Here is a 22,500-nt window from a genome sequence, read left to right on the forward strand (position 1 = left end):
CCTCACACACAGAGATAATCACATACATACATTTAATCTCTCTCTCTCTCACACACACACATATAGACTCAATCTCACACGCAGTAGCACACACATATTCAATCTGTCACGCACACCCACAGATACTCTATCTCTCTCTCACACAACACACACAGATACTCCATCTCTCTCACACACACACATAGAACATAGAACATTACAGCACAGTACAGGCCCTTTGGCCCTCGATGTTGTGCCGACCTGTCATACCGATCTCAAGCCCATCTAACCTACACTATTCCACGTACGTCCGTATGCTTATCCAATGATGACTTAAATGTACCTAAGGTTGGCGAATCTACTACCATTGCAGGCAAAGCGTTCCATTCCCTTACTACTCTCTGAGTAAAGAAACTACCTCTGACATCTGTCCTATATCTTTCACCCCTCAATTTAAAGCTATGCCCCCTCGTGCTTGCCATCACCATCCTAGGAAAAAGGCTCTCCCTATCCACCCTATCTAACCCTCTGATTATTTTATATGTTTCAATTAAGTCACCTTTCAACCTTCTTCTGTCTAATGAAAACAGCTTCAAGTCCCTCAGCCTTTCCTCGTAAGACCTTACCTCCATACCAGGCAACATCCTAGTAAATCTCCTCTGCATCCTTTCCAAAGCTTCCACGTCCTCCTTATAATGCGGTGACCAGAACTGTACGCAATACTCCAAGTGCGGCCGCACCAGAGTTTTGTACAGCTGCAGCATAACCTCTTGGTTCCGGAACTCGATCCTTCTATTAATAAAAGCTAAAACACTGTATGCCTTCTTAACAGCCCTGTCAACCTGGGTGGCAACTTTCAAGGATCTGTGTACATGGACACCGAGATCTCTCTGCTCATCTACACTACTAAGAATCTTACCATTAGGCCTGCACTTTGCCTTCTGGTTACTCCTACCAAAGTGCATCACCTCACACTTGTCTGCATTAAACTCCATTTGCCACCTCTCAGCACAGCTCTGCAGCTTATCTATGTCTCTCTGCAACCTACAGCATCCTTCATCACTATCCACAACTCCACTGACTTTAGTGTCGTCTGCAAATTTACTAGCCCATCCTTCTACGCCCTCATCCAGGTCATTTATAAAAATGACAAACAGCAGTGGACCCAACACCGACCCTTGTGGTACGCCACTCGTAACTGGTCTCCAGGATGAACATTTCCCATCAACTATCACCCTCTGTCTTCTTTCAGCAAGCCAATTTCTGATCCAAACTGCTATATCTCCCACAATTCCATTCCTCCGCAGATACTCAATCTCTCTCTCACACACACACGCAGATACTTAATCTCTCTCACACACACACGTGGATACTCAATCTCTCTCTCTCACACACGCAGATACTCAATCTCTCTCTCACACACACACGCAAATACTCAATCTCTCTCTCACACACACAGATACTCAATCTCACGCAGATATTCAATCTGTTTCTCACAACCATGCAGATACTCAATCTCTCTCTCGCACACATGCAGATACTCAATCTGTCTCTCTCACACACACACACACATGCAGATACTCAATCTCTCTCTCTCACACACAGATACTTAATCTCACACGTACATAGATATTCAATCTCAGATCATCAGCCTCACACACGTACTGAATCTCTCTCTCTCACACACAGATACAAAACCTCACACACAGAGATAATCACATACATAAATTCAATCTCTCTCTCTCACATGCACACATATATACTCAATCTCACATGCTGTAGCACACACAGATACTCAATCTCTCTCATGCACACACATGCAGATATTCAATTTCTCTCTCACACACGCAGATACTCAATCTCTCTCTCACACACATGCAGATATTCAATCTCTCTCTCACAAACATGCAGATACTTAATCACTTACACACAAACAGCTGATCAATCTCATGTATACAGATATTCCGTCTCTCACGCAGATAAATACTCAATCTCACACACTCACAGGTACTCACCTCAAACACACAAAGACATATTCAATCTCATGAGTACACATAGATACTTGATCTCTGTCTGTCTCTCTCTCTCACACACACACACACACACACACACACACACACACACACACACACAATCCCACATGCACACATAAAGACAGTGAATCTCACACACACATGCAGGCCCACACAGAAACACTCAATCTCTCACACACTGACACTCAATCACAAACACACACACATACACTTAAACTCACACAGATACTAAATCTCTCACAATCACACAGACTTACTCAACGTCTCTCTCTCTCTCTCACACACACACACACACACACACACACATAAACTCAATCTCACACACGGACACATGCACATGTACGCACGCAGACATTCAATCTCACACATGTGTAATACAGGTTTTCACACACATGGTTACTCAATCACACACACAGATACTCAATCTCTCTCACACGCACAGATACTCAATCTCTCTCACACACACAGATACTCAATCTCTCTCACACACACAGATACTCAATCTGTCTCTCACACACACTGATACTTAATCTTACACATATGTAGATATTCAATCTCACCCACACAGACATTCAATCTCATACACAGAGATAGTCAGTCTCACACACACATACTGAATCTTCCTCTCACACACAGAGACAATCGCATACACACTTTAAATCTCTCTCTCGCACGCACACACACATACACGCAGACACATATTGAATCTCACACACAGTTGCAGACACAGATATTCAATCTCTCACACACATGCAGATACTCAATCACTTACACACAAACAGCTGATCAATCTTATGTATACAGATATTCCGTCTCTCTCACAGATAAATACTCAATCTCACACACTCACAGGTACTCACCTCACACACACAAAGACATAATCAATCTCATGCGCACACATGGATACTTGATCACACACACACACACACACTCATGCACATGCACACACACACAAACACACACAGATACTCACAATCCCACACACACAGGTGCACACACATTGAATCTCACCCACACATACAGATACTAAGTCTCTCTGTCTCTCGCTCTCTCCCTCTCTCTCATACACACACACACATGCACAAACACACTCACACACACAAAATCCCACATGCACACATAAAGACAGCGAATCTCACACACTCATGCAGGTAGACACAGATACTCAATCTCTCACAAACGCACAGATTTACTCAATCTCTCTCTCTTACACACACACACATGCACGCGCACACACATACACTCAAATTCACACACACATAGACATTCAATCTCACACACGAGCGATACATCTTCTCTCACACATGGTTACTCAATCTCTCACACACACACACATGCACACAGACAGATACTTATCTCAGGTGCATACAGATACTCCATCTCTTTTTCTCTCTCTCTCCCTACACACACACTCTCGCACAGGTGCTCAATCACACACACGGATACTAAAACCTTTTCTTTCTCTTTCTCTCACAACACACACACACAGACAACAAAGAACAAAGTATGATTTAGCACAGGAACAGGCCCTTCAGCCCTCCAAGCCTGTGCTGACACATTTTGCCCTTCCATATTAAAACTGTCTTCAGTTACAGGATCCATATCCCTCTATTCCCTTCCTATCCATGTATTCGACCAGGTGCTTCTTGAATGCGGAAAATGTGTCTGTTTCCACCACCTCCTCTGGCAGTGCGCTCCAGGCACTCATCACCCTTTGTGTGAAAAATGTGCCTAGCACATCTCTTTTAAACATGCCCCTCCTACCTTGAACCTCTGTCGCTTAATAATTGACCCCTCCACCCTGGGAAAAAAGATCACTTTCTACTCTACCCATGTCGTTCACAATCGTATAAACTTCTATAAGGTCACCCTTCAACCTCCTATATTCAAGTGAAAACAAAGCCAATCTCTCCAATCTTTCTTCATGGATAAAATCCGTCCCCCCCCCCCCCACACCAGGCAACACCCTGGAACAAAAACAGAAGTCACTAGAAAACCTCAGCAGGTCTGGCAGCGTCCGTGAAGAAAACAAATCAAGAGTTAACGTTTCGGGTCCGGTGATCCTGCCTCAGAACTTCAGTTTTTATCCTGGTGAACCTTTTCTGTACCCTCTCCAAAGCGTCCACATCTTTCTGCTAGTGAGGTGACCAGAACTGTGCGTAATATTCCCAGTGTGGACTAACTCACTAAAGTTCTGTAAAGCTGCAGTATAACTTGCCTATCCTTATACTCAGTGCCCCTTCCAATGAAGGCAAGCATGCCATCGGCCTTTTTTACTGCCTTATCTATCTGTGGAACTGTACACCCAGATCCCTCTGCACATCAACGTTCCTAAGGGTTTTGCCATTCACTGTAGAATTTCCACCCGTCAATTTTTGAATTGACCTTCCAAAATGCTCAATTTCCCTTTCTTCTCACACACGCACTCTGTCAATTTTGCTGAAGAAGGGTCTCCGACCTGAAACGTCAGCTTTCCTGATCGTCCGACGCTGCTTGGCCTGCGACGTTCCTCCAGCTCCACACTGTGTTCCTCTCGCTCTCTCTCTCTCTTTCTCACACACACACAGCTATAGGGGGAAATGAGGGAAAGGAAGACGTAAGCAGCTAAAAGTCCAGAGGTGGTGGATGTGGCTGGGTTAAGAGAGAGACGGATGAGCTGGACAGGAAGGTGAAGTGAATATTCAAAGGGGTTCTCCCGAAAAAGTAAAGGCGATGGGGGAGAAGCAGGTGACAAATTGACACTGAGCGGAGGGCACAGAGATGGTGGGGTGGAAAAGTGTGACGCGGGGGAAAGAGGACAGGGGGTGTGAACGTTGAACAGCCTGATGTGCGAATGATTGCGAGGAGTTTAGCTAAGGCTCAGCAGAGACGTTCTGTAGCAGTCTTCTTCACAGGATTTCATTAGAGCAAGAGAAGGCCAGTCAATCACTAGACTATGTAACTGAAACTAATTGACTGATCATTCTCCTTAAGGCATTTAATATCAGCAGTTTCATTTCCACCGAAATTGTTGAACAAATGTTCATATTCATGAATCTATTCATTAATTCAGTCATTGTCTGTAGAAATAACACAGTTAACTTTGATTTCAATTTAACTAGAAGTTTAAATATTAAAGCGGCACCAACTTGCATAGGACAATGAGAGAAGGTGATGGGGAGGGGATTGGGTAAGACAGACTCCCTCCTGGCAGAAACGGGATTGATACAACACGCAACTCAGCGCAACAAACCAACAGGGAACTGAGGGAGCGCCGCACTGTCGGAGGGTCAGTGCTGAGGGAGCGGGCACTGTCGGAGGGTCAGTGCTGAGGGAGCACCGCACTGTCGGAGGGTCAGTGCTGAGGGAGTGGGCACTGTCGGAGAGTCAGTGCTGAAGGAGCGGGCACTGTCGGAGGGTCAGTGCTGAGGGAGTGGGCACTGTCGGAGGGTCAGTGCTGAGGGAGCACCGCACTGTCGGAGGGTCAGTGCTGAGGGAGCGGGCACTGTCGGAGAGTCAGTGCTGAAGGAGCGGGCACTGTCGGAGGGTCAGTGCTGAGGGAGCGGGCACTGTCAGAGGGTCAGTGCTGAGGGAGCGGGCACTGTCGGAGGGTCAGTGCTGAGGGAGTGGGCACTGTCGGAGGGTCAGTGCTGAGGGAGAGCTGCACTGTCAGAGGGTCAGTGCTGAGGGAGCGGACACTGTCGGAGGGTCAGTGCTGAGGGAGTGGGCACTGTCGGAGGGTCAGTGCTGAGGGAGTGGGCACTGTCAGAGGGTCAGTGTTGAGGGAGCGGGCACTGTCGGAGGGTCAGTGCTGAGGGAGAGCTGCACTGTCAGAGGGTCAGTGCTGTGGGAGTGGGCGCTGTCGGAGGGTCAGTGCTGAGGGAGTACCGCACTGTCTGAGGGTCAGTGCTGAGGGAGCGGGCACTGTTGGAGGGTCAGTGCTGAGGGAGTGGCACTGTCGGAGGGTCAGTGCTGAGGGAACGGGCACTGTTGGAGGGTCAGTGCTGAGGGAACGGGCACTGTCGGAGGGTCAGTGCTGAGGGAGTGGGCACTGTCGGAGGGTCAGTGCTGTGGGAGCGGGCACTGTCAGACAGTCAGTGCTGAGGGAGTGCTCTGCTCCACTGGTAGTGTGTGGTCGTGTTCTGGTGCTGTCCTGAATCTGGTTGACTTTGGGGGTTTTGTGCTGTCACAGATTTGGCTCAGAGAGCAACGTTCCCGCCCTTTGTGCTTACCGTGGATCTCAGAAAAATTTAATTTCATGCCAGTCTCCTACATTTCCCCTATCCCTTCCAGCCTATTTCCATCTAGATAACCATCCGATGCCACCTCCCTCTTGAATTTCTCCACTGAACCTACCCCCCTCCCCCACATTTCCAGGAAGTGTATCCCATCCCCTAACCACTCTCTGGGTGGGAACGTCTTCCCTCACATCACCCTCGTTTTCATTTACACAGCACTTTAAGACTGTGCCCTGGATCCTTTTTATGAGTGAGAACAGCTTCTCCCCAATTTTGAAACCCTCCCCTCAGCCTCCTGCTATTCTGCTCGCATCTCTATAGAAAACTGCATCAGTCTGTCCAGTCTCCCATCATCTTTGCAGTGTCTCATTCCTGGGAACATTCCATAAACCTACTCCAGGCGGGCGGTCTCACATACTCCCATCTTTCCTATAAAGTGGTCTCCAGAGCATTGGATGATATTCTTGCTGAGGACCGTCCTGTTTCAAATAGTCTACCATGTACTTATTCCACAAAGTAATCTCAGCTCTGGGTTCTGACTGCACGCTCTGTCCCTGACCTGGGGCACATCGATCTCAGTCAGATCCTGAAGCTGTACTTTGCTCCAACAGGGAATCGTCAGAAATATGTACATCAAGAAGCACAGAGGCAGCTCATTCCCAGATTTCCAATATGTTTGCAGTGTCATACAGCGCAAAATCAGGCCCTTCGGCCCAACATATCTATGCTGACCAACAAACTCAGAGCTACACTAATCCCATTGACCCATTCGGACATATGAGGATGCTGCAAGTGTTAGGGAGGGTTTGAGCTACAGGGAGAGGCTGAATAGGCTGGGACTATTTTCCCTGGAGTGTGGGAGGCTGACGGGGTGACCTTATAGAGGTTTATAAAACCATGAGGAGCATGGATAGGGTGAATAGACAAGGTCTTTTCCCCAGGGTAGGGGGGAGTCCAAAACTAGAGGGGCACAGGTTTAAGGTGAGAGGGGAAAGATTTAAAAGGGACCTGAGGGGCAACATTTTCACACAGAGGGTGGTGCGTGTATGGAATGAGTTTCCAGAGGAAGTGGTGGAGGCTGGTACAGTTACAACATTTAAAAGGCATCTGGATGGGGACATGGAGAGGAAGGGTTTGGAGGGATTTCGGCCAAATCCTGGCCAATGGGACTAAATTAATTTAGGATATCAGGTCAGCCCAGACAAGTTGGGCCGAAGGGTCTGTTTCTGTGCAGTGTGGCTTGATGACTGTAAACAGGTACCTTGGAGATGGGATAACAAAGTGTGGAGCTGGATGAACACAGCAGGCCAAGCAGCATCAGAGGAGCAGGAAAGCTGATGTTTCGGGCCTAGACCCTTCTTCAGAAAGTTCCTGCTCCTGTGAAGCTGCTTGGCCTGCTGTGTTCATCCAGCTCTACACCCTGTTATCTCAGATCCTCCAGCGTCTGCAGCTCCTACTACCTTCGGGATGGGATGGTCCACTCTCCACAGGAGAGTTGTCTTCTGCCATGTCCCACGGTCAGCCCTAACCTCCCCCTTGGAGGACCTTGTCATCACTCAGTGGATGTTGAAGCCTCCAGAGGGTGATTTTCTCTCCCAATGCTGTGTTACCGAGTGGTTCGGGAGGGTACAGAAGTCCCAAGACCTTTAAGCTGCTGATGAGGACGAAGATAATCAGACATCGCTCGCAGTTTGCTGTGATCCAATTGGTCAGTGTGCTGGTAGCGTCAGCATGCCAGCTGCTCAGGGTCTACCTGTTCACTCAGAAATCTTTCACAGTACAGTTGAATCAGACTGATTGAATGCTGCAGACCAATCTTTCTTATGATGCTGCCTCGATTCCCCAGTCCCCTCCATTATAACCACTCAACCATAAGAAATAGGAGCAAGAGTGGGCCATTCAGCCCCTCGAGCCTGCTCCCCCATTCAATAGGATCGTGGCTGATCCAACATTCCTCACGCCCACTCTCCTGTCCTTTCCCTGTAACCCTCGATTCCCCGACTGATCAAGAATGCATCTATCTCTGATTTAGTTATACTCAGGGACTCTGCCCCCACAGCTCTCTCTATGGCAAGGATTTTCAAAGACTCTCAACCCTCTGGGAGAGGAAATTCCTCCTCATCTCAGTCTTAAATTGGTACCCCTTTATTCTGAGAATGTGCCCTCTGGTCTCAGACTGCTCCCATGAGGGGGAAAGATCCTCCTCAGGATTGACCCTGTCAAGCCCCTTAAGAATCCTGTATGTCTCATTGAGATCAATGAGTTTAAGCTTCGTTCATAAAACAACCCCTCCACATCAGGGATCATCCCAGTGAACTTCCTCTGAGCTGCCTCCAATGAATTGAGATCTTTCTTCAGATAATGTGACCAAACCTCCTCACAGTGCTCCAGATGTGGTCTCCCAAGCAACTTGGACAGCTGCAGCAGGGCTTCCTCACCCTTATACTCCGAATCCCTCGAAATAAGGGCCAACATTCCACGATGCTTCCTGATAGCCCGCTGCTCCTGCGTACTAGCTCTCTGTGATTCATGTACAAGCAAACCACTGCCCCCCCAACCACGCCAAGCCCCTTTATAGAGTCTCTCTGTGTTCTTTGTAACAAAGTTGATCACCTCAGCCTGCAATGAAGCATCATGTAAGTGGGGAGCACATACATTAAGTTGCTACAGTACAAGAGCTCTGTCGAATAATCACCGCTCAGTCGGGGGCCCACCATCAAGTCAAAAAGACATTCAGAACATCATCCAAATGTGGTAACTGAGTTTCAGTGCCTGTGTGATGTCAGCCGCATAGGCCACGCAACATAAGGTCTCGTGGATTGTTTCGAACAGCTTGTTCCTTTCTAACTATCCAGCCCCAAAGCTGCGAAGATTGCAACACAGAGTCTGACTGAGATTTTGCAGTTGGACAACATTTGCTGGATGATCCTGAATGTGCCAGGAACAAAACTGACCATTAGATCAGGATTGTCAGTCATGCTCAGATGATCGCACCACATATAATACACATATTAGAGGAAAGGGCTCTGTGGTTAGTGAACACAGAGGATGTATGCATACACTAAACAAACTAGATGACAGCCCAAAGCTGGTTCATTTCTCTGGGTAAGGTGCTAATAGTCACGGGGTCTGCTCCATGATGTTAACAGAGCTCAGCAGTTAACTGTCGATCAGGAAACAATCACCTAAAGAAGCCCTTGACCAATCGGAGTCCCCTTGCCCAACAATCATCACTGTCCTCACATGCGACAGAGGGGTCAGTTTTCCTTTTGACTTGCTGCATTTTGCAAATGTTCCGATGAGGAAAAGGTGGAAAGATGTGAGAAAATGTGCCCCTTATCAGAAACACACAACCTGTGTAGAGGAAACATTAGGGAAGAGTGACCATAACAGAATCAGTACTGAGGGAGCACCGCACTGTCGGACGGTCAGTGCTGAGGGAGGGGGCACTGTCGGAGGGTCAGTGCTGAGGGAGTGCCGCACTGTCGGAGGGTCAGTGCTGAGGGAGGGGGCACTGTCAGAGGGTCAGTGCTGAGGGAGTGCCGCACTGTCGGCGGGTCAGTGCTGAGGGAGGGGGCACTGTCAGAGGGTCAGTGCTGAGGGAGTGGGCACTGTCGGAGGGTCAGTGCTGAGGGAGCGTTACTCTGTCGGAGGGTCAGTACCGTAGGAGAAGCACATTTTCCGATGTTGTGTAACTCTTGCATTATTTTCCAATTCCATCAGGGACTTTCCTTTATAGGACTTTTAGTAATCTATAAAATAGGTGCAGGAGTAGGCCATTCGGCCCTTCAAGCCTCCTCCACCATTCAATGGGATTTTGGCTGATCATCCCCCTCAGGTCCCTGTTCCTGCATTATTCCACCCCCACCCCCACCCTTTCATCCCTTTCGCGTAAGAACTGCTTCCAACTCCTTGTTGAAAACATTCAGTACTTTCGCCTCTACCCCTTTCTGTGACAGAGAATCCCAGAGGCTCCCCACTCTCTGGGTGAAGACATTTCTCCCCATTTCAGTCCTAAATGGCCCACCTCCCTGTAATCCCTAGGCTGTGACCCCCTGGTTCTGGGCTCCCTGGGTCTTTGGGAACATCCTTCCTGCGTTGACCCTGCCTGGTCGTGTTAGAGTTTTACAGCTCTCTACGACTTCCCTTCTTTCTCCTCTGCTTTGATACTGTGCGACAATGTTTTGACATTCCCACCTCTCCCCTGTTGGATGCTGAAGTCACGTTCGTCTCTCTCCCCTCTGTGTCTCTGTTGAATAATTTCCTCTGTTTCGCATTTCGATCGATGGGATGGCACAACTGCTCAACCAGAAACTCTCACAGATCGACAGCAACTCAAAAACCAAGCCAAGGCGCCGATGATCAGATTGATAACCTTCCCTGGTCCATGTTTCGCTGCAAGATTTAGCAAAACAAGCCTTTATCTCGCAGCGCAGAGCACAGTTTACACGTACAATCACCATTTGGACCAAAACCACAATCGAGATAATGTAAAGGAGACTGCAATGACTTTGAATGAATTAACAGTTTCTGTTTGAACCTCAAACAGAAATTATTTAACAGTCGTTGCCGCTGCATTCTCAAATCTTTTCCTCCTGATGGAAATGCCAGCCCAATCCGGCAAAGTGCTCCAGAGGTTGGAACCATGAAAATGAACCAACATGGCCTCGGCTCAGTTTCTTGCCTGATTTCGGTTTTCCTGGGTCTCTCGGCTCCCACACTTTCTTCGAAATCATTCGGTGTTTTTCGCTCTCCCTTCCCCTTCCACTGGTGACCCAGATAAAGAGCTGGGGGGGGTGGGTCCAGCTCACCTCAGGATAGGGGGTCGCCCACTGAAGGCAGGGATGAGGAGGAACGTCTTCTCTCAGAGGGGGGTGGGAATGAATCTGTGGAACTCTACTGCAGAGGGCTGTCGGGGGGTGGGGGGGCAGTCGTTGGGAATATCTGAGGCTATAGACAGATTTTTAATCAAAAAGCGGAATCCACGGAAATGGGGAAAAGTAGAGTTGAGGATGATTGGATCAGGTACGATGCCATCGAATGGGAGAGCAGAGCAGGGAGGTGTGGGGAGGAATGGCCTACCCCTGTGTGCAATTCTAGTTCAGGGATGTGACAACACACCTCTGGGCTTGGACGGGGTGGGGTGCGCTCCTGGCTCAGAGAGAGGGACGATACCGCTGCTGGATGGCCGTTCTGGAGGGGTCTCTGTGATGATGGCTGGGGAGACAGGCGGCTGGAATATGCCATTTGGCCAACCTGACTTTGTACTGACTCCTTCCTCAGAGAGAGGCCTGCAGGCCCATCGGCCCGGCATTCCCGTGCTTCCTTTAAAGGAAATACACGTTATGCCTCCGCCTGGTGAGAATTCCCGGCAACCTGTTGCAACATGAGAGGCTGAGAGGGCGGTTCAGCGTTTCTCTGGGGCCTGGAGTCACATGTAGGCCGGGTCTGGGGTACAGGCGGCAGATTTCCCTTCCCCTGGGGGCGGGGGTTTGTACTTTTTAATCCTCATTAACAGCAACGGTCCCAGGGACACTGTCCACACTTACTCATCCAACTCGTTTGGAGCAGAGGGTCCCAGAGAGGCCACATGGTTCCCTGGACAGCAGGTTCAGAGGCCGCTCGGCCAGTCCTTCCTGATTCTGTACGTGATGGAGAGGGGTCCTCTCCACCTTGGCCGGGGGTGGGGGGGGGGGGGGGGGTTGGGGGCTTTGCAATTGCCTGAGTCATTAACCAGAAAACTGAGAGAGCTCCTTCTGCCTCTCTTTCGGAGCACGCTCCACAAAGTATGCGAGTTTCTCCTTAAGTCCGATCCACACCAAGGGCTAGGAGCAGCGGCAGGCCATTCAGCCCCTCGACCCTGTTCTGCCATTTGACCTGATCCTGGCTGCCCCCATCTCGGCCTCAGCTCCAATTTCCTGCCCCGCTCCCTGTAACCCGTTACCCATTAAAAATCTATCCATCTCCTCCTGAAATTTATTCAGTGACCCACCCACCACCGCCCCATGCATTCTGGGGGGAGTGAATTCCTCAGGTTCACCCTCCCGCCAACTTTGAGGGGAGCCAATCCTCACCATCTCTGTTTTACATCGCCCCACCTTCCCTATCCTGAAGTGATGATGAGGAAACACCATCTCTACATATCAATCCCCCTTTAGCATCTTGTAGAGCTCTATTAGACCTCCCCCTCATTCTTCCAAACTCCACGAAACTCATCCCGTAATCCTCAGGCTGTTACCCCCTGGTTCTGCACTCCCCAGGTCATCGGGAATATCCTTCCTGCGTTGACCCTGCCTGATCCTGTTAGAGTTTACAGGTTTCTCTGAGATTCCTGTCATTCTTCTAAACTCCAGTGAATATAGTCCTAACCGATCCAATCTCTCTCCATACGTCAGTCCTGCCATCCCAGGAATCCGTCTGGGAAACCTTCGCTGCACTCCCTCCATCACCAGAACATCCTCCCTCGGATAAGGAGATCCCAAATTGCACACAGAGCTCCAGGGGGTGGTCTCACCAAGGCCCCTGTACGATTGCAGTAAGACAACTCTGCTCCTGCACTCCAATCCTCTCGCTATGAAAAGGCCGACATACCATTTCCCTCCTTCACCTCCTGCTGCCCCTGCGATGAGATCTTTCAGCAGCTGGGGTACAAGGACACACAGCTCTCGTTACACCCCACCTCCAACTATCACCGTCCAGGTAATAATGGGAAGGTAGTGGCCCAGTGGTACTGTAACAAGGCTATTCATCCAGAAACCTGAATAATATTCTTGGAACACTGGTTCAAATCCCACCACAGCAGGATGTGGAATTTGAATTTAATAAACGTCTGGAATTCAGAATCTAATGATGATCGTGAATCTGTTGTTGATTGTCGGAAAACCCCATCTGGTTCGCTAATGTCCTTTGGGGAAGGAAACTGCCATCCTTACCTGGCCTGGGCCTACATGTGACTCCAGACTCACAGCAATGTGATTGACTCTTAATTTGATCCTTATTTCATTTCTGAAGAAGGGTCGAGGCCCGAAACGTCACCTTTCCTGCTCCTCTGATGCTGTCTGGCTGCTGCGCTCATCCAGCTCTACACCTGGCTTTCTAGTTCACGAATATCCTTCAGGGAAGGAAACTGCCATCCCTCCGATGTGACTCCAGACCCACAGCAATGTATCTGATTCTTAAGGGCCTTCTGAGCAATTAAGAGTGGGTAATACATACCAGTGTAGCCAGTGAGACCCACATCAGAGAAGCCCCATAGTGTGAAAACAGGCTATTTGGCCCAACGAGTCCATACTGACCCTTCAAACAGCATCCCTGAATTTCCCACGGCCAATCTACACATCCCAGGGCAATATGGGACAATTTAGCACGGCCAACCCACCCTAACCCGCACATCCCTGGGCACTATGGGACAATTTAGCACGGCCAATTCACCCGAACCCGCACATCCCTGGGCACTATGGGGCAATTTAGCACGGCCAACCCACCCTAACCCGCACATCCCTGGGCACTATGGGACAATTTAGCACGGCCAATCCACCCTAACCTGCACATCCCTGGACACTATGGGACAATTTAGCACGGCCAATCCACCCTAACCCACACACCCCTGGGCACTATGGGACAATTTAGCACGGCCAATCCACCCTAACCCGCACATCCCTGGGCACTATGGAACAATTTAGCACGGCCAATCCACCCTAACCTGCACATCCCTGGGCACTATGGGACAATTTAGCACGGCCAATCCACCCTAACCTGCACATCCCTGGGCACTATGGGACAATTTAGCACGGCCAACCCACCCTAACCCGCACATCCCTGGGCACTATGGGACAATTTAGCACGGCCAATCCACCCTAACCCGCACATCCCTGGGCACTATGGGACAATTTAGCACGGCCAATCCACCCTAACCCGCACATCCCTGGGCACTACGGGACAATTTAGCACGGCCAATCCACCCTAACCCGCACATCCTTGGGCACTACGGGACAATTTAGCACGGCCAACCCACCCTACCCTGCACATCCCTGGGCACTATGGGACAATTTAGCACGGCCAACCCACCCTACCCTGCACATCCTTGGGCACTACGGGACAATTTAGCACGGCCAATCCACCCTAACCCGCACATCCCTGGGCACTATGGGACAATTTAGCACAGCCAATCCACCCTAACCTGCACATCACTGGGCACTATGGGACAATTTAGCACGGCCAATCCACCCTAACCTACACATCCCTGGGCACTATGGGACAATTTAGCACGGCCAATCCACCCTAACCTGCACATCCCTGGGCACTATAGGACAATTTAGCACGGCCACTCCACCCTAACCTGCACATCCCTGGGCACTATGGGACAATTTAGCACGGCCAATCCACCCTAACCTGCACATCCCTGGACACTATGGGACAATTTAGCACGGCCAATCCACCCTAACCTGCACATCCCTGGGCACTATGGAACAATTTAGCACGGCCAATCCACCCTAACCTGCACATCCCTGGACACTATGGGACAATTTAGCACGGCCAATCCACCCTAACCCGCACATCCCTGGGCACTATGGAACAATTTAGCACGGCCAATCCACCCTAACCTGCACATCCCTGGACACTATGAGACAATTTAGCACGGCCAATCCACCCTAACCTGCACATCCCTGGGCACTATGGGACAATTTAGCACGGCCAACCCACCCTAACCCACACATCCCTGGGCACTATGGGACAATTTAGCACGGCCAATCCACCCGAACCTGCGCATCCCTGGGCACTACGGGACAATTTAGCACGGCCAATCCACCCGAACCTGCGCATCCCTGGGCACTACGGGACAATTTAGCACGGCCAACCCACCCTAACCTGCACATCCCTGGGCACTATGGGACAATTTAGCACGGCCAGCCCACCCTAACCCACACATCCCTGGGCACTATGGGACAATTTAGCACGGCCAACCCACCCTAACCCGCACATCCCTGGACACTATGGGACAATTTAGCACGGCCAACCCACCCTAACCTGCACATCCCTGGACACTATGGGACAATTTAGCACGGCCAATCCACCCTAACCCGCACATCCCTGGGCACTATGGAACAATTTAGCACGGCCAATCCACCCTAACCTGCACATCCCTGGACACTATGAGACAATTTAGCACGGCCACTCCACCCTAACCTGCACATCCCTGGGCACTATGGGACAATTTAGCACGGCCAACCCACCCTAACCCGCACATCCCTGGGCACTATGGGACAATTTAGCACGGCCAGTCCACCCTAACCCACACATCCCTGGGCACTATGGGACAATTTAGCACGGCCAATCCACCCGAACCTGCGCATCCCTGGGCACTACGGGACAATTTAGCACGGCCAATCCACCCTAACCCGCACATCCCTGGGCACTATGGGACTATTTAGCACGGCCAATCCACCCGAACCTGCGCATCCCTGGGCACTACGGGACAATTTAGCACGGCCAATCCACCCTAACCCGCACATCCCTGGGCACTGTGGGGCAATTTAGCACGGCCAATCCACCCTAACCTGCACATCCCTGGGCACTATGGGACAATTTAGCACGGCCAACCCACCCTAACCTGCACATCCCTGGGCACTATGGGACAATTTAGCACGGCCAGCCCACCCTAACCCACACATCCCTGGGCACTATGGGACAATTTAGCACGGCCAACCCACCCTAACCCGCACATCCCTGGACACTATGGGACAATTTAGCACGGCCAACCCACCCTAACCTGCACATCCCTGGGCACTATGGGACAATTTAGCTCGGCCAATCCACCCTAACCCGCACATCCCTGTGCACTATGGGACAATTTAGCACGGCCAATCCACCCTAACCCGCACATCCCTGGGCACTATGGGACAATTTAGCACGGCCAATCCACCCTAACCCGCACATCCCTGGGCACTATGGGACAATTTAGCACGGCCAATCCACCCTAACCCGCACATCCCTGGGCACTATGGGGCAATTTAGCACGGCCAATCCATCCTAACCTGCACATCCCTGGGCACTATGGGACAATTTAGCACGGCCAATCCACCCGAACCTGCGCATCCCTGGGCACTACGGGACAATTTAGCACGGCCAATCCACCCTAACCCGCACATCCCTGGGCACTGTGGGGCAATTTAGCACGGCCAATCCACCCTAACCTGCACATCCCTGGGCACTGTGGGACAATTTAGCACGGCCAACCCACCCTAACCTGCACATCCCTGGGCATTATGGGACAATTTAGCACAGCCAATCCACCCTAACCTGCACATCCCTGGGCACTATGGGACAATTTAGCACAGCCAATCCACCCTAACCTGCACATCCCTGGGTACTATGGGACAATTTATTAAGGCCAATCCACCCTAACCCGCACATCCCTGGGCACTATGGGACAATTTATTAAGGCCAATCCACCCTAACCCGCACATCCCTGGGCACTATGGGACAATTTAGCACGTCCAATCCACCCTAACCTGCACATCCCTGGGCACTATGGGGCAATTTAGCATGGCCAATCCACCCTAACCTGCACATCCCTGGGCACTATGGGACAATTTAGCACGGCCAATCCACCCTAACCTGCACATCCCTGGGCACTATGGGACAATTTAGCACAGCCAATCCACCCTAACCTGCACATCCCTGGGTACTATGGGACAATTTATTAAGGCCAATCCACCCTAACCCGCACATCCCTGGGCACTATGGGACAATTTAGCACGTCCAATCCACCCTAACCTGCACATCCCTGGGCACTATGGGACAATTTAGCACGGCCAATCCACCCTAACCTGCACATCCCTGGGCACTATGGGACAATTTAGCACGGCCAATCCACCCTAACCTGCACATCCCTGGGCACTAAGGGACAATTTAGCACGGCCAATCCACCCTAACCCGCACATCCCTGGGCACTATGGGACAATTTAGCACGGCCAATCCACCCTAACCTGCACATCCCTGGGCACTATGGGGCAATTTAGCACGGCCAATCCACCCTAACCTGCACATCCCTGGGCACTATGGGACAATTTAGCACGGCCAATCCACCCTAACCTGCACATCTTTGGACTGTGGGAGGAAACTGGAGCACCCGGATGAAACCCACACAGACACGGGGAGAATGTGCAAACTCCACACAGACAGTCACCCAAGGGTGGGCTCAAACCTGGATTACTGGAGCCGCGAGGCAGCAAAGCTAATCACTGAGCCACTCTGCCACCCCATCCCATGAATGAATACAATAAAAACAAACAGATACTAGATATAAATTGGTGTGGTCCCAGTATTGGAGCTGCTGTATTGCTCGTGGTTAGGAAGGATTAAAACCTTTGGGCCCGTGTCGATGTGATGGGCCAAACTGGTCTCTTTCGAGGCCCCTGATTGTGAGAGTAACTGGTCAGGCAGAAGCAGAATCCGTTTCTCACAGATAGTGGTTTTAACAGAATCCTGCTTGAGCCACTGAGCCACAATCTGATAAAGCCGGCCGTTATTATTAATCAGTGATCAGAGTGAACGATATTAGGGTGAAATCTGCAAACTCATCGCTCTCCTGTTCCTCTCTCCACTCCTGAACGTTGTGATCCTTTATTTCAATCAGACTCCATTATAATTCGGGGCTATCTCTGTGCCCCCGACCCAAAATTGCTACAGGTTCTCACTGCAGCAGGTCAGCTATTCCACTGCAGCAGCATCGTAATGCTCTTTCTCTTTCCGTCCTATCACCTTGTCACTGATCGCTGTGTTGGCCATTACTTGGGGGACAAAAAGCAGGGTGGGGGTGCCGTTGGGCTGGTAATCCTGGGGGAGCCGGTGAATTCTCTGGGGCACAGGATAAATGCAACAAAAGTGACTGCTGACAACTGCATTTCATTTATAAAACTGAAATTGAGTGCGGGTCGGTGTGAGTGTGCGAGGCAGGAGAGAGGGACAGTATAGGAATATGGAGAGAGAGGCATGATAGGGAGGAATGCAGAGGCTGGAGGAGGTTACAGAGATAGGGAGGGATGGAGGGGTTGATGGAGAAAGGGAGGGTGGAGGAGATGGAGAAGGTGGCGGGGATAGGGAGGGTAGAGGAGATGGAGGGGGTGACAGGGATTAGGAGGTGGAGAGGGTGATGGGGATAGGGAGGGTGGAGGGGGTGACGGGGATAGGGAGGGTGGAGGGGGTAACGGGGATAGGGAGGGTGGAGGGGGTGACGGGGATAGGGAGGGTGGAGGGGGTAACGGGGATAGGGAGGGTGGATGGGGTGATGGGGATAGGGAGGGTGGAGGGGGTGACGGGGATAGGGAGGGTGAGGGGTGGACACTCTGTGCTGATACACTGAAGGATGAGGGTTGGAGATGACAGGGCCCCCCCCTGTGTTTTGGGAAAATGGTGGAGCAGCAGAAGCTGGGTCCCATTGAAGAGGATGAGGGTCCTCACTGCCGTGAGGGGAGATGGGGACGAGGTTCCTCAGGGCCGTGAGGGGAGATGGGGATGTGGATCCTCAGGGCCGTGAGGGGAGATGGGGATGAGGTCCCTCAGGGCCGTGAGGGGAGATGGGGACGAGGTCCCTCAGGGCCGTGAGGGGAGATGGGGACGAGGTTCCTCAGGGCCGTGAGGGGAGATGGGGACGAGGTTCCTCAGGGCAGTGAGGGGAGATGGGGATGAGGTCCCTCAGGGCCGTGAGGGGAGATGGGGATGAGGTTCCTCAGGGCCGTGAGGGGAGATGGGGACGAGGTTCCTCAGGGCCGTGAGGGGAGATGGGGATGTGGATCCTCAGGGCCGTGAGGGCAGATGGGGATGTGGATCCTCAGGGCCGTGAGGGGAGATGGGGATGTGGATCCTCAGGGCCGTGAGGGCAGATGGGGATGTGGATCCTCAGGGCCGTGAGGGGAGATGGGGATGAGGTCCCTCAGGGCCGTGAGGGGAGATGGGGATGAGGTCCCTCAGGGCCGTGAGGGGAGATGGGGATGAGGTCCCTCAGGGCCGTGAGGGGAGATGGGGATGTGGATCCTCAGGGCCGTGAGGGGAGATCAGACACAAACTCGATTTTAGTTACTGGATCCCAGCGAGCTCTTGGCTGCTCGATCCCATCGAAATGGAAACTGATCCTGTCAGACCCGATCAAATCCTTTTCAAGGACACAGAAACAGCTGTGACATCTCCAGCCATCATCACTAACCCCCCAATTGCACACCCCCCCCGACCCTACCAACCGCACCCCGCGGTCCCTGACACCCTGCTCCGTCACTTCATCACAACATCCCATCCCTTTCATTAATCCCCATGGACCAGCGACAAACCACTGTCCCCTCCGCGTGATCCAACTGTTCCTGTTTATCCCGGATCATTGCTCCCAGGGGATGCCCCCAACACTCTGAGGTGAACCTGATTGGCTGGGAATTGCTGGGGTCACTGTAGTCCACTTTGGGTCAGCAGGGGCCTTGGCCCCTTCCCCCCCCCCCGCCCCCCCTCGCCCATCCCTCCGGATCCCCCAGGATATATTGGAAGGGAGGGACCAGTCCAGGCTTCTGCATCCCTGGATACATCCCAGTCTGAAATTGGGGGATTGTAAACGATCCTTTCGGATCATTGTCCGTCCGATTCTGGTTACCGGGCAAATATCCGAAAGCTGCTGGTGTTCACCATTATTTCTGTCCCATTCCACCCCAGATACACCCCTGGAGAGGGCAAGCTCCCTCCAAAAGTTTGCTCAGGACCTGAAGTGAACTGTTGGGCCGTCGCTACTGAACACTGACTACATTAATGTTGTTCGTCTGTGTTTGAACACAGGCTGGGTCTTCCCACAGGACAGGACCCCAACATCGTGTGTGTGCTTTTAATTTTCAAACAAGCTTTCTGACTGAGTTTGTACCGAGGAGGAGCTGCACTGTCGGAGGGTCAGTGCTGAGGGGGTGAGCACTGTCGGAGGGTCAGTGCTGAGGGAGTGAGCACTGTCGGAGGGTCAGTGCTGAGGGAGCGGGCACTGTCGGAGGGTCAGTGCTGAGGGAGCGGGCACTGTCGGAGGGTCAGTGCTGAGGGGGTGGGCACTGTCGGAGGGTCAGTGCTGAGGGAGTGGGCACTGTGGGAGGGTCAATGCTGAGGGGGTGGGCACTGTCGGAGGGTCAGTGCTGAGGGAGTGGGCACTGTCGGAGGGTCAGTGCTGAGGGAGTGGGCACTGTCGGAGGGTCAATGCTGAGGGGGTGGGCACTGTCGGAGGGTCAGTGCTGAGGGAGTGGGCACTGTCGGAGGGTCAGTGCTGAGGGAGTGGGCACTGTCGGAGGGTCAGTGCTGAGGGAGTGGGCACTGTCGGAGGGTCAGTGCTGAGGGAGTGGGCACTGTCGGAGGGTCAGTGCTGAGGGAGACCTCCACTGTCAGGGGGTGGTACAGAGGGGAGGTACTGGGGGTGGTACAAAGGGGTGGGACAGTGGGAGGTACGGGGAGAGGTACAGGGGGTTGGAGGTATGGGGGAGGTATGGGGGGAGGTACAGGGGGTTGGTACAGGGCGTGGTACGGGGGTTGGTACAGGGGGTGCTGCAGGGGGTTGGTACAGGGGGTGGTACTGGAGGTGGTACAAAGGGGTGGGACAGTGGGAGGTACAGGGGGTGGAGGTACAGGGGGTGGTACAGGGGGAGGTATGGGGTGGAGGGTGGTAAGTGCGGTTTCTGGATAAACATATAAAAGGGCGCGATGTTCAAGTCGCAGTGTGTAGTTGAGGCGCCCCGATCGAGAACACAGGTGAGTGCCCAGTGTGGCAGATCGTGAGGATGGCAGAGGGAGTGAAGGAGTGAGTGAGGGAGGGAGTGAGTGAGAGAGTGAGGGATTGAGTGACCCTCTGAAAGTGCCCACTCCCTCAGCACTGACCCTCCGACAGTGCCCACTCCCTCAGCATTGACCCTCCGACAGTGCCCACTCCCTCAGCACTGACCCTCCGATAGTGCCCACTCCCTCAGCACTGACCCTCCGACAGTGCCCACTCCCTCAGCACTGACCCTGTGACAGTGCCCACTCCCTCAGCACTGACCCTGTGACAGTGCCCTCTCCCTTAGCACTGACCCTCCGACAGTGCCCGCTCCCTCAGCGCTGACCCTCTGACAGTGCGGCGCTCCCTGAGCACTCACCCTCTGACAGTGCCCACTCCCTCAGCACTGACCCTCCGACAGTGCCCGCTCCCTCAGCACTGACCCTCTGACAGTGCCCGCTCCCTCAGCGCTGACCCTCTGACAGTGCGGCGCTCCCTGAGCACTCACCCTCTGACAGTGCCCACTCCCTCAGCACTGACCCTCCGACAGTGCCCGCTCCCTCAGCACTGACCCTCCGACAGTGCCCACTCCCTCAGCACTGACCCTCTGACAGTGCCCCCTCCCTCAGCACTGACCCTGCGACCGGGCAGCGCTCCCTCAGTACTGACCCTCCGACAGTGCCCACTCCCTCAGCACTGACCCTCCGACAGTGCCCACTGCCTCAGCACTGACCCTCCGACAGTGCCCCCTCCCTCAGCACTGACCCTCCGACAGTGCCCACTGCCTCAGCACTGACCCTCCGACAGTGCCCCCTCCCTCAGCACTGACCCTCCGACAGTGCCCACTCCCTCAGCACTGACCCTCCGACAGTGCCCACTCCCTCAGCACTGACCCTCCGACAGTGCCCACTCCCTCAGCACTGACCCTCCGACAGTGCCCACTCCCTCAGCACTGACCCTCTGACAGTGCCCCCTCCCTCAGCACTGACCCTGCGACCGGGCAGCGCAGGATGTATAAAGCTCGTTTAATGTGCCTTGCTGTGTGGTGTTTTTGTGAACCTGTGAACCCCCGAGTGAAGCCGAGGGTCTGTGTCTGTCACACCCACCCGGTGCTGTGCTCAATGCTGCGTTTCATTGCGCTGTCCGAGCTGCTCGGTGAGATCGGGAATGCTGCCACCTCTCCCTTTCTGTTTGCTGTTCCCTTTCCAGGAGCGTGCTCTGGCCTGGCCCTGGTCCAACAGCATCCTCACACCATGTTACAGCTCACTGTGATCTGCTTGGCCCTCTCGTACACCCTTCAGCTCTCAGGAGCTAATCTCATCGACAATGCCCTCCAGATCGATGATGAAACTGCAGTAAGTCTCCCTGCAAGAGAGGTTTGGGGGCGGGGGTGGTGGTTTTGTGGGGTGAGGGGGTCAGTGGTTGTATGGAATTGACTCTCCCCCGAGTGTGTGGGTTGGGGGAGACACTTACTAAACTTTAGGAGGAGATGGACATATTTTTTATG

At 52.4% G+C, this 22,500-nt stretch overlaps 1 protein-coding gene across 1 annotated transcript in view; it reads left to right on the forward strand.

Annotated features, from left to right (window-relative positions):
* Window positions 1–20,916: 20,916 nt before the first annotated feature.
* LOC125449444 (cathepsin L-like) overlaps window positions 20,917–22,500 on the forward strand; it is a 15,098-nt gene continuing 13,514 nt past the window's right edge. Inside the window, exons 1-2 of the mRNA XM_059641519.1 lie at window positions 20,917–20,989; window positions 22,203–22,348. Coding sequence (XP_059497502.1) covers window positions 22,247–22,348 — 102 coding nt within the window. The 5' untranslated portion in view covers window positions 20,917–20,989; window positions 22,203–22,246. The remainder of the gene's footprint in view (window positions 20,990–22,202; window positions 22,349–22,500) is intronic.

Source organism: Stegostoma tigrinum, chromosome 42, assembly GCF_030684315.1.
Source record: "Stegostoma tigrinum isolate sSteTig4 chromosome 42, sSteTig4.hap1, whole genome shotgun sequence".
NCBI lineage: Eukaryota > Metazoa > Chordata > Chondrichthyes > Orectolobiformes > Stegostomatidae > Stegostoma > Stegostoma tigrinum.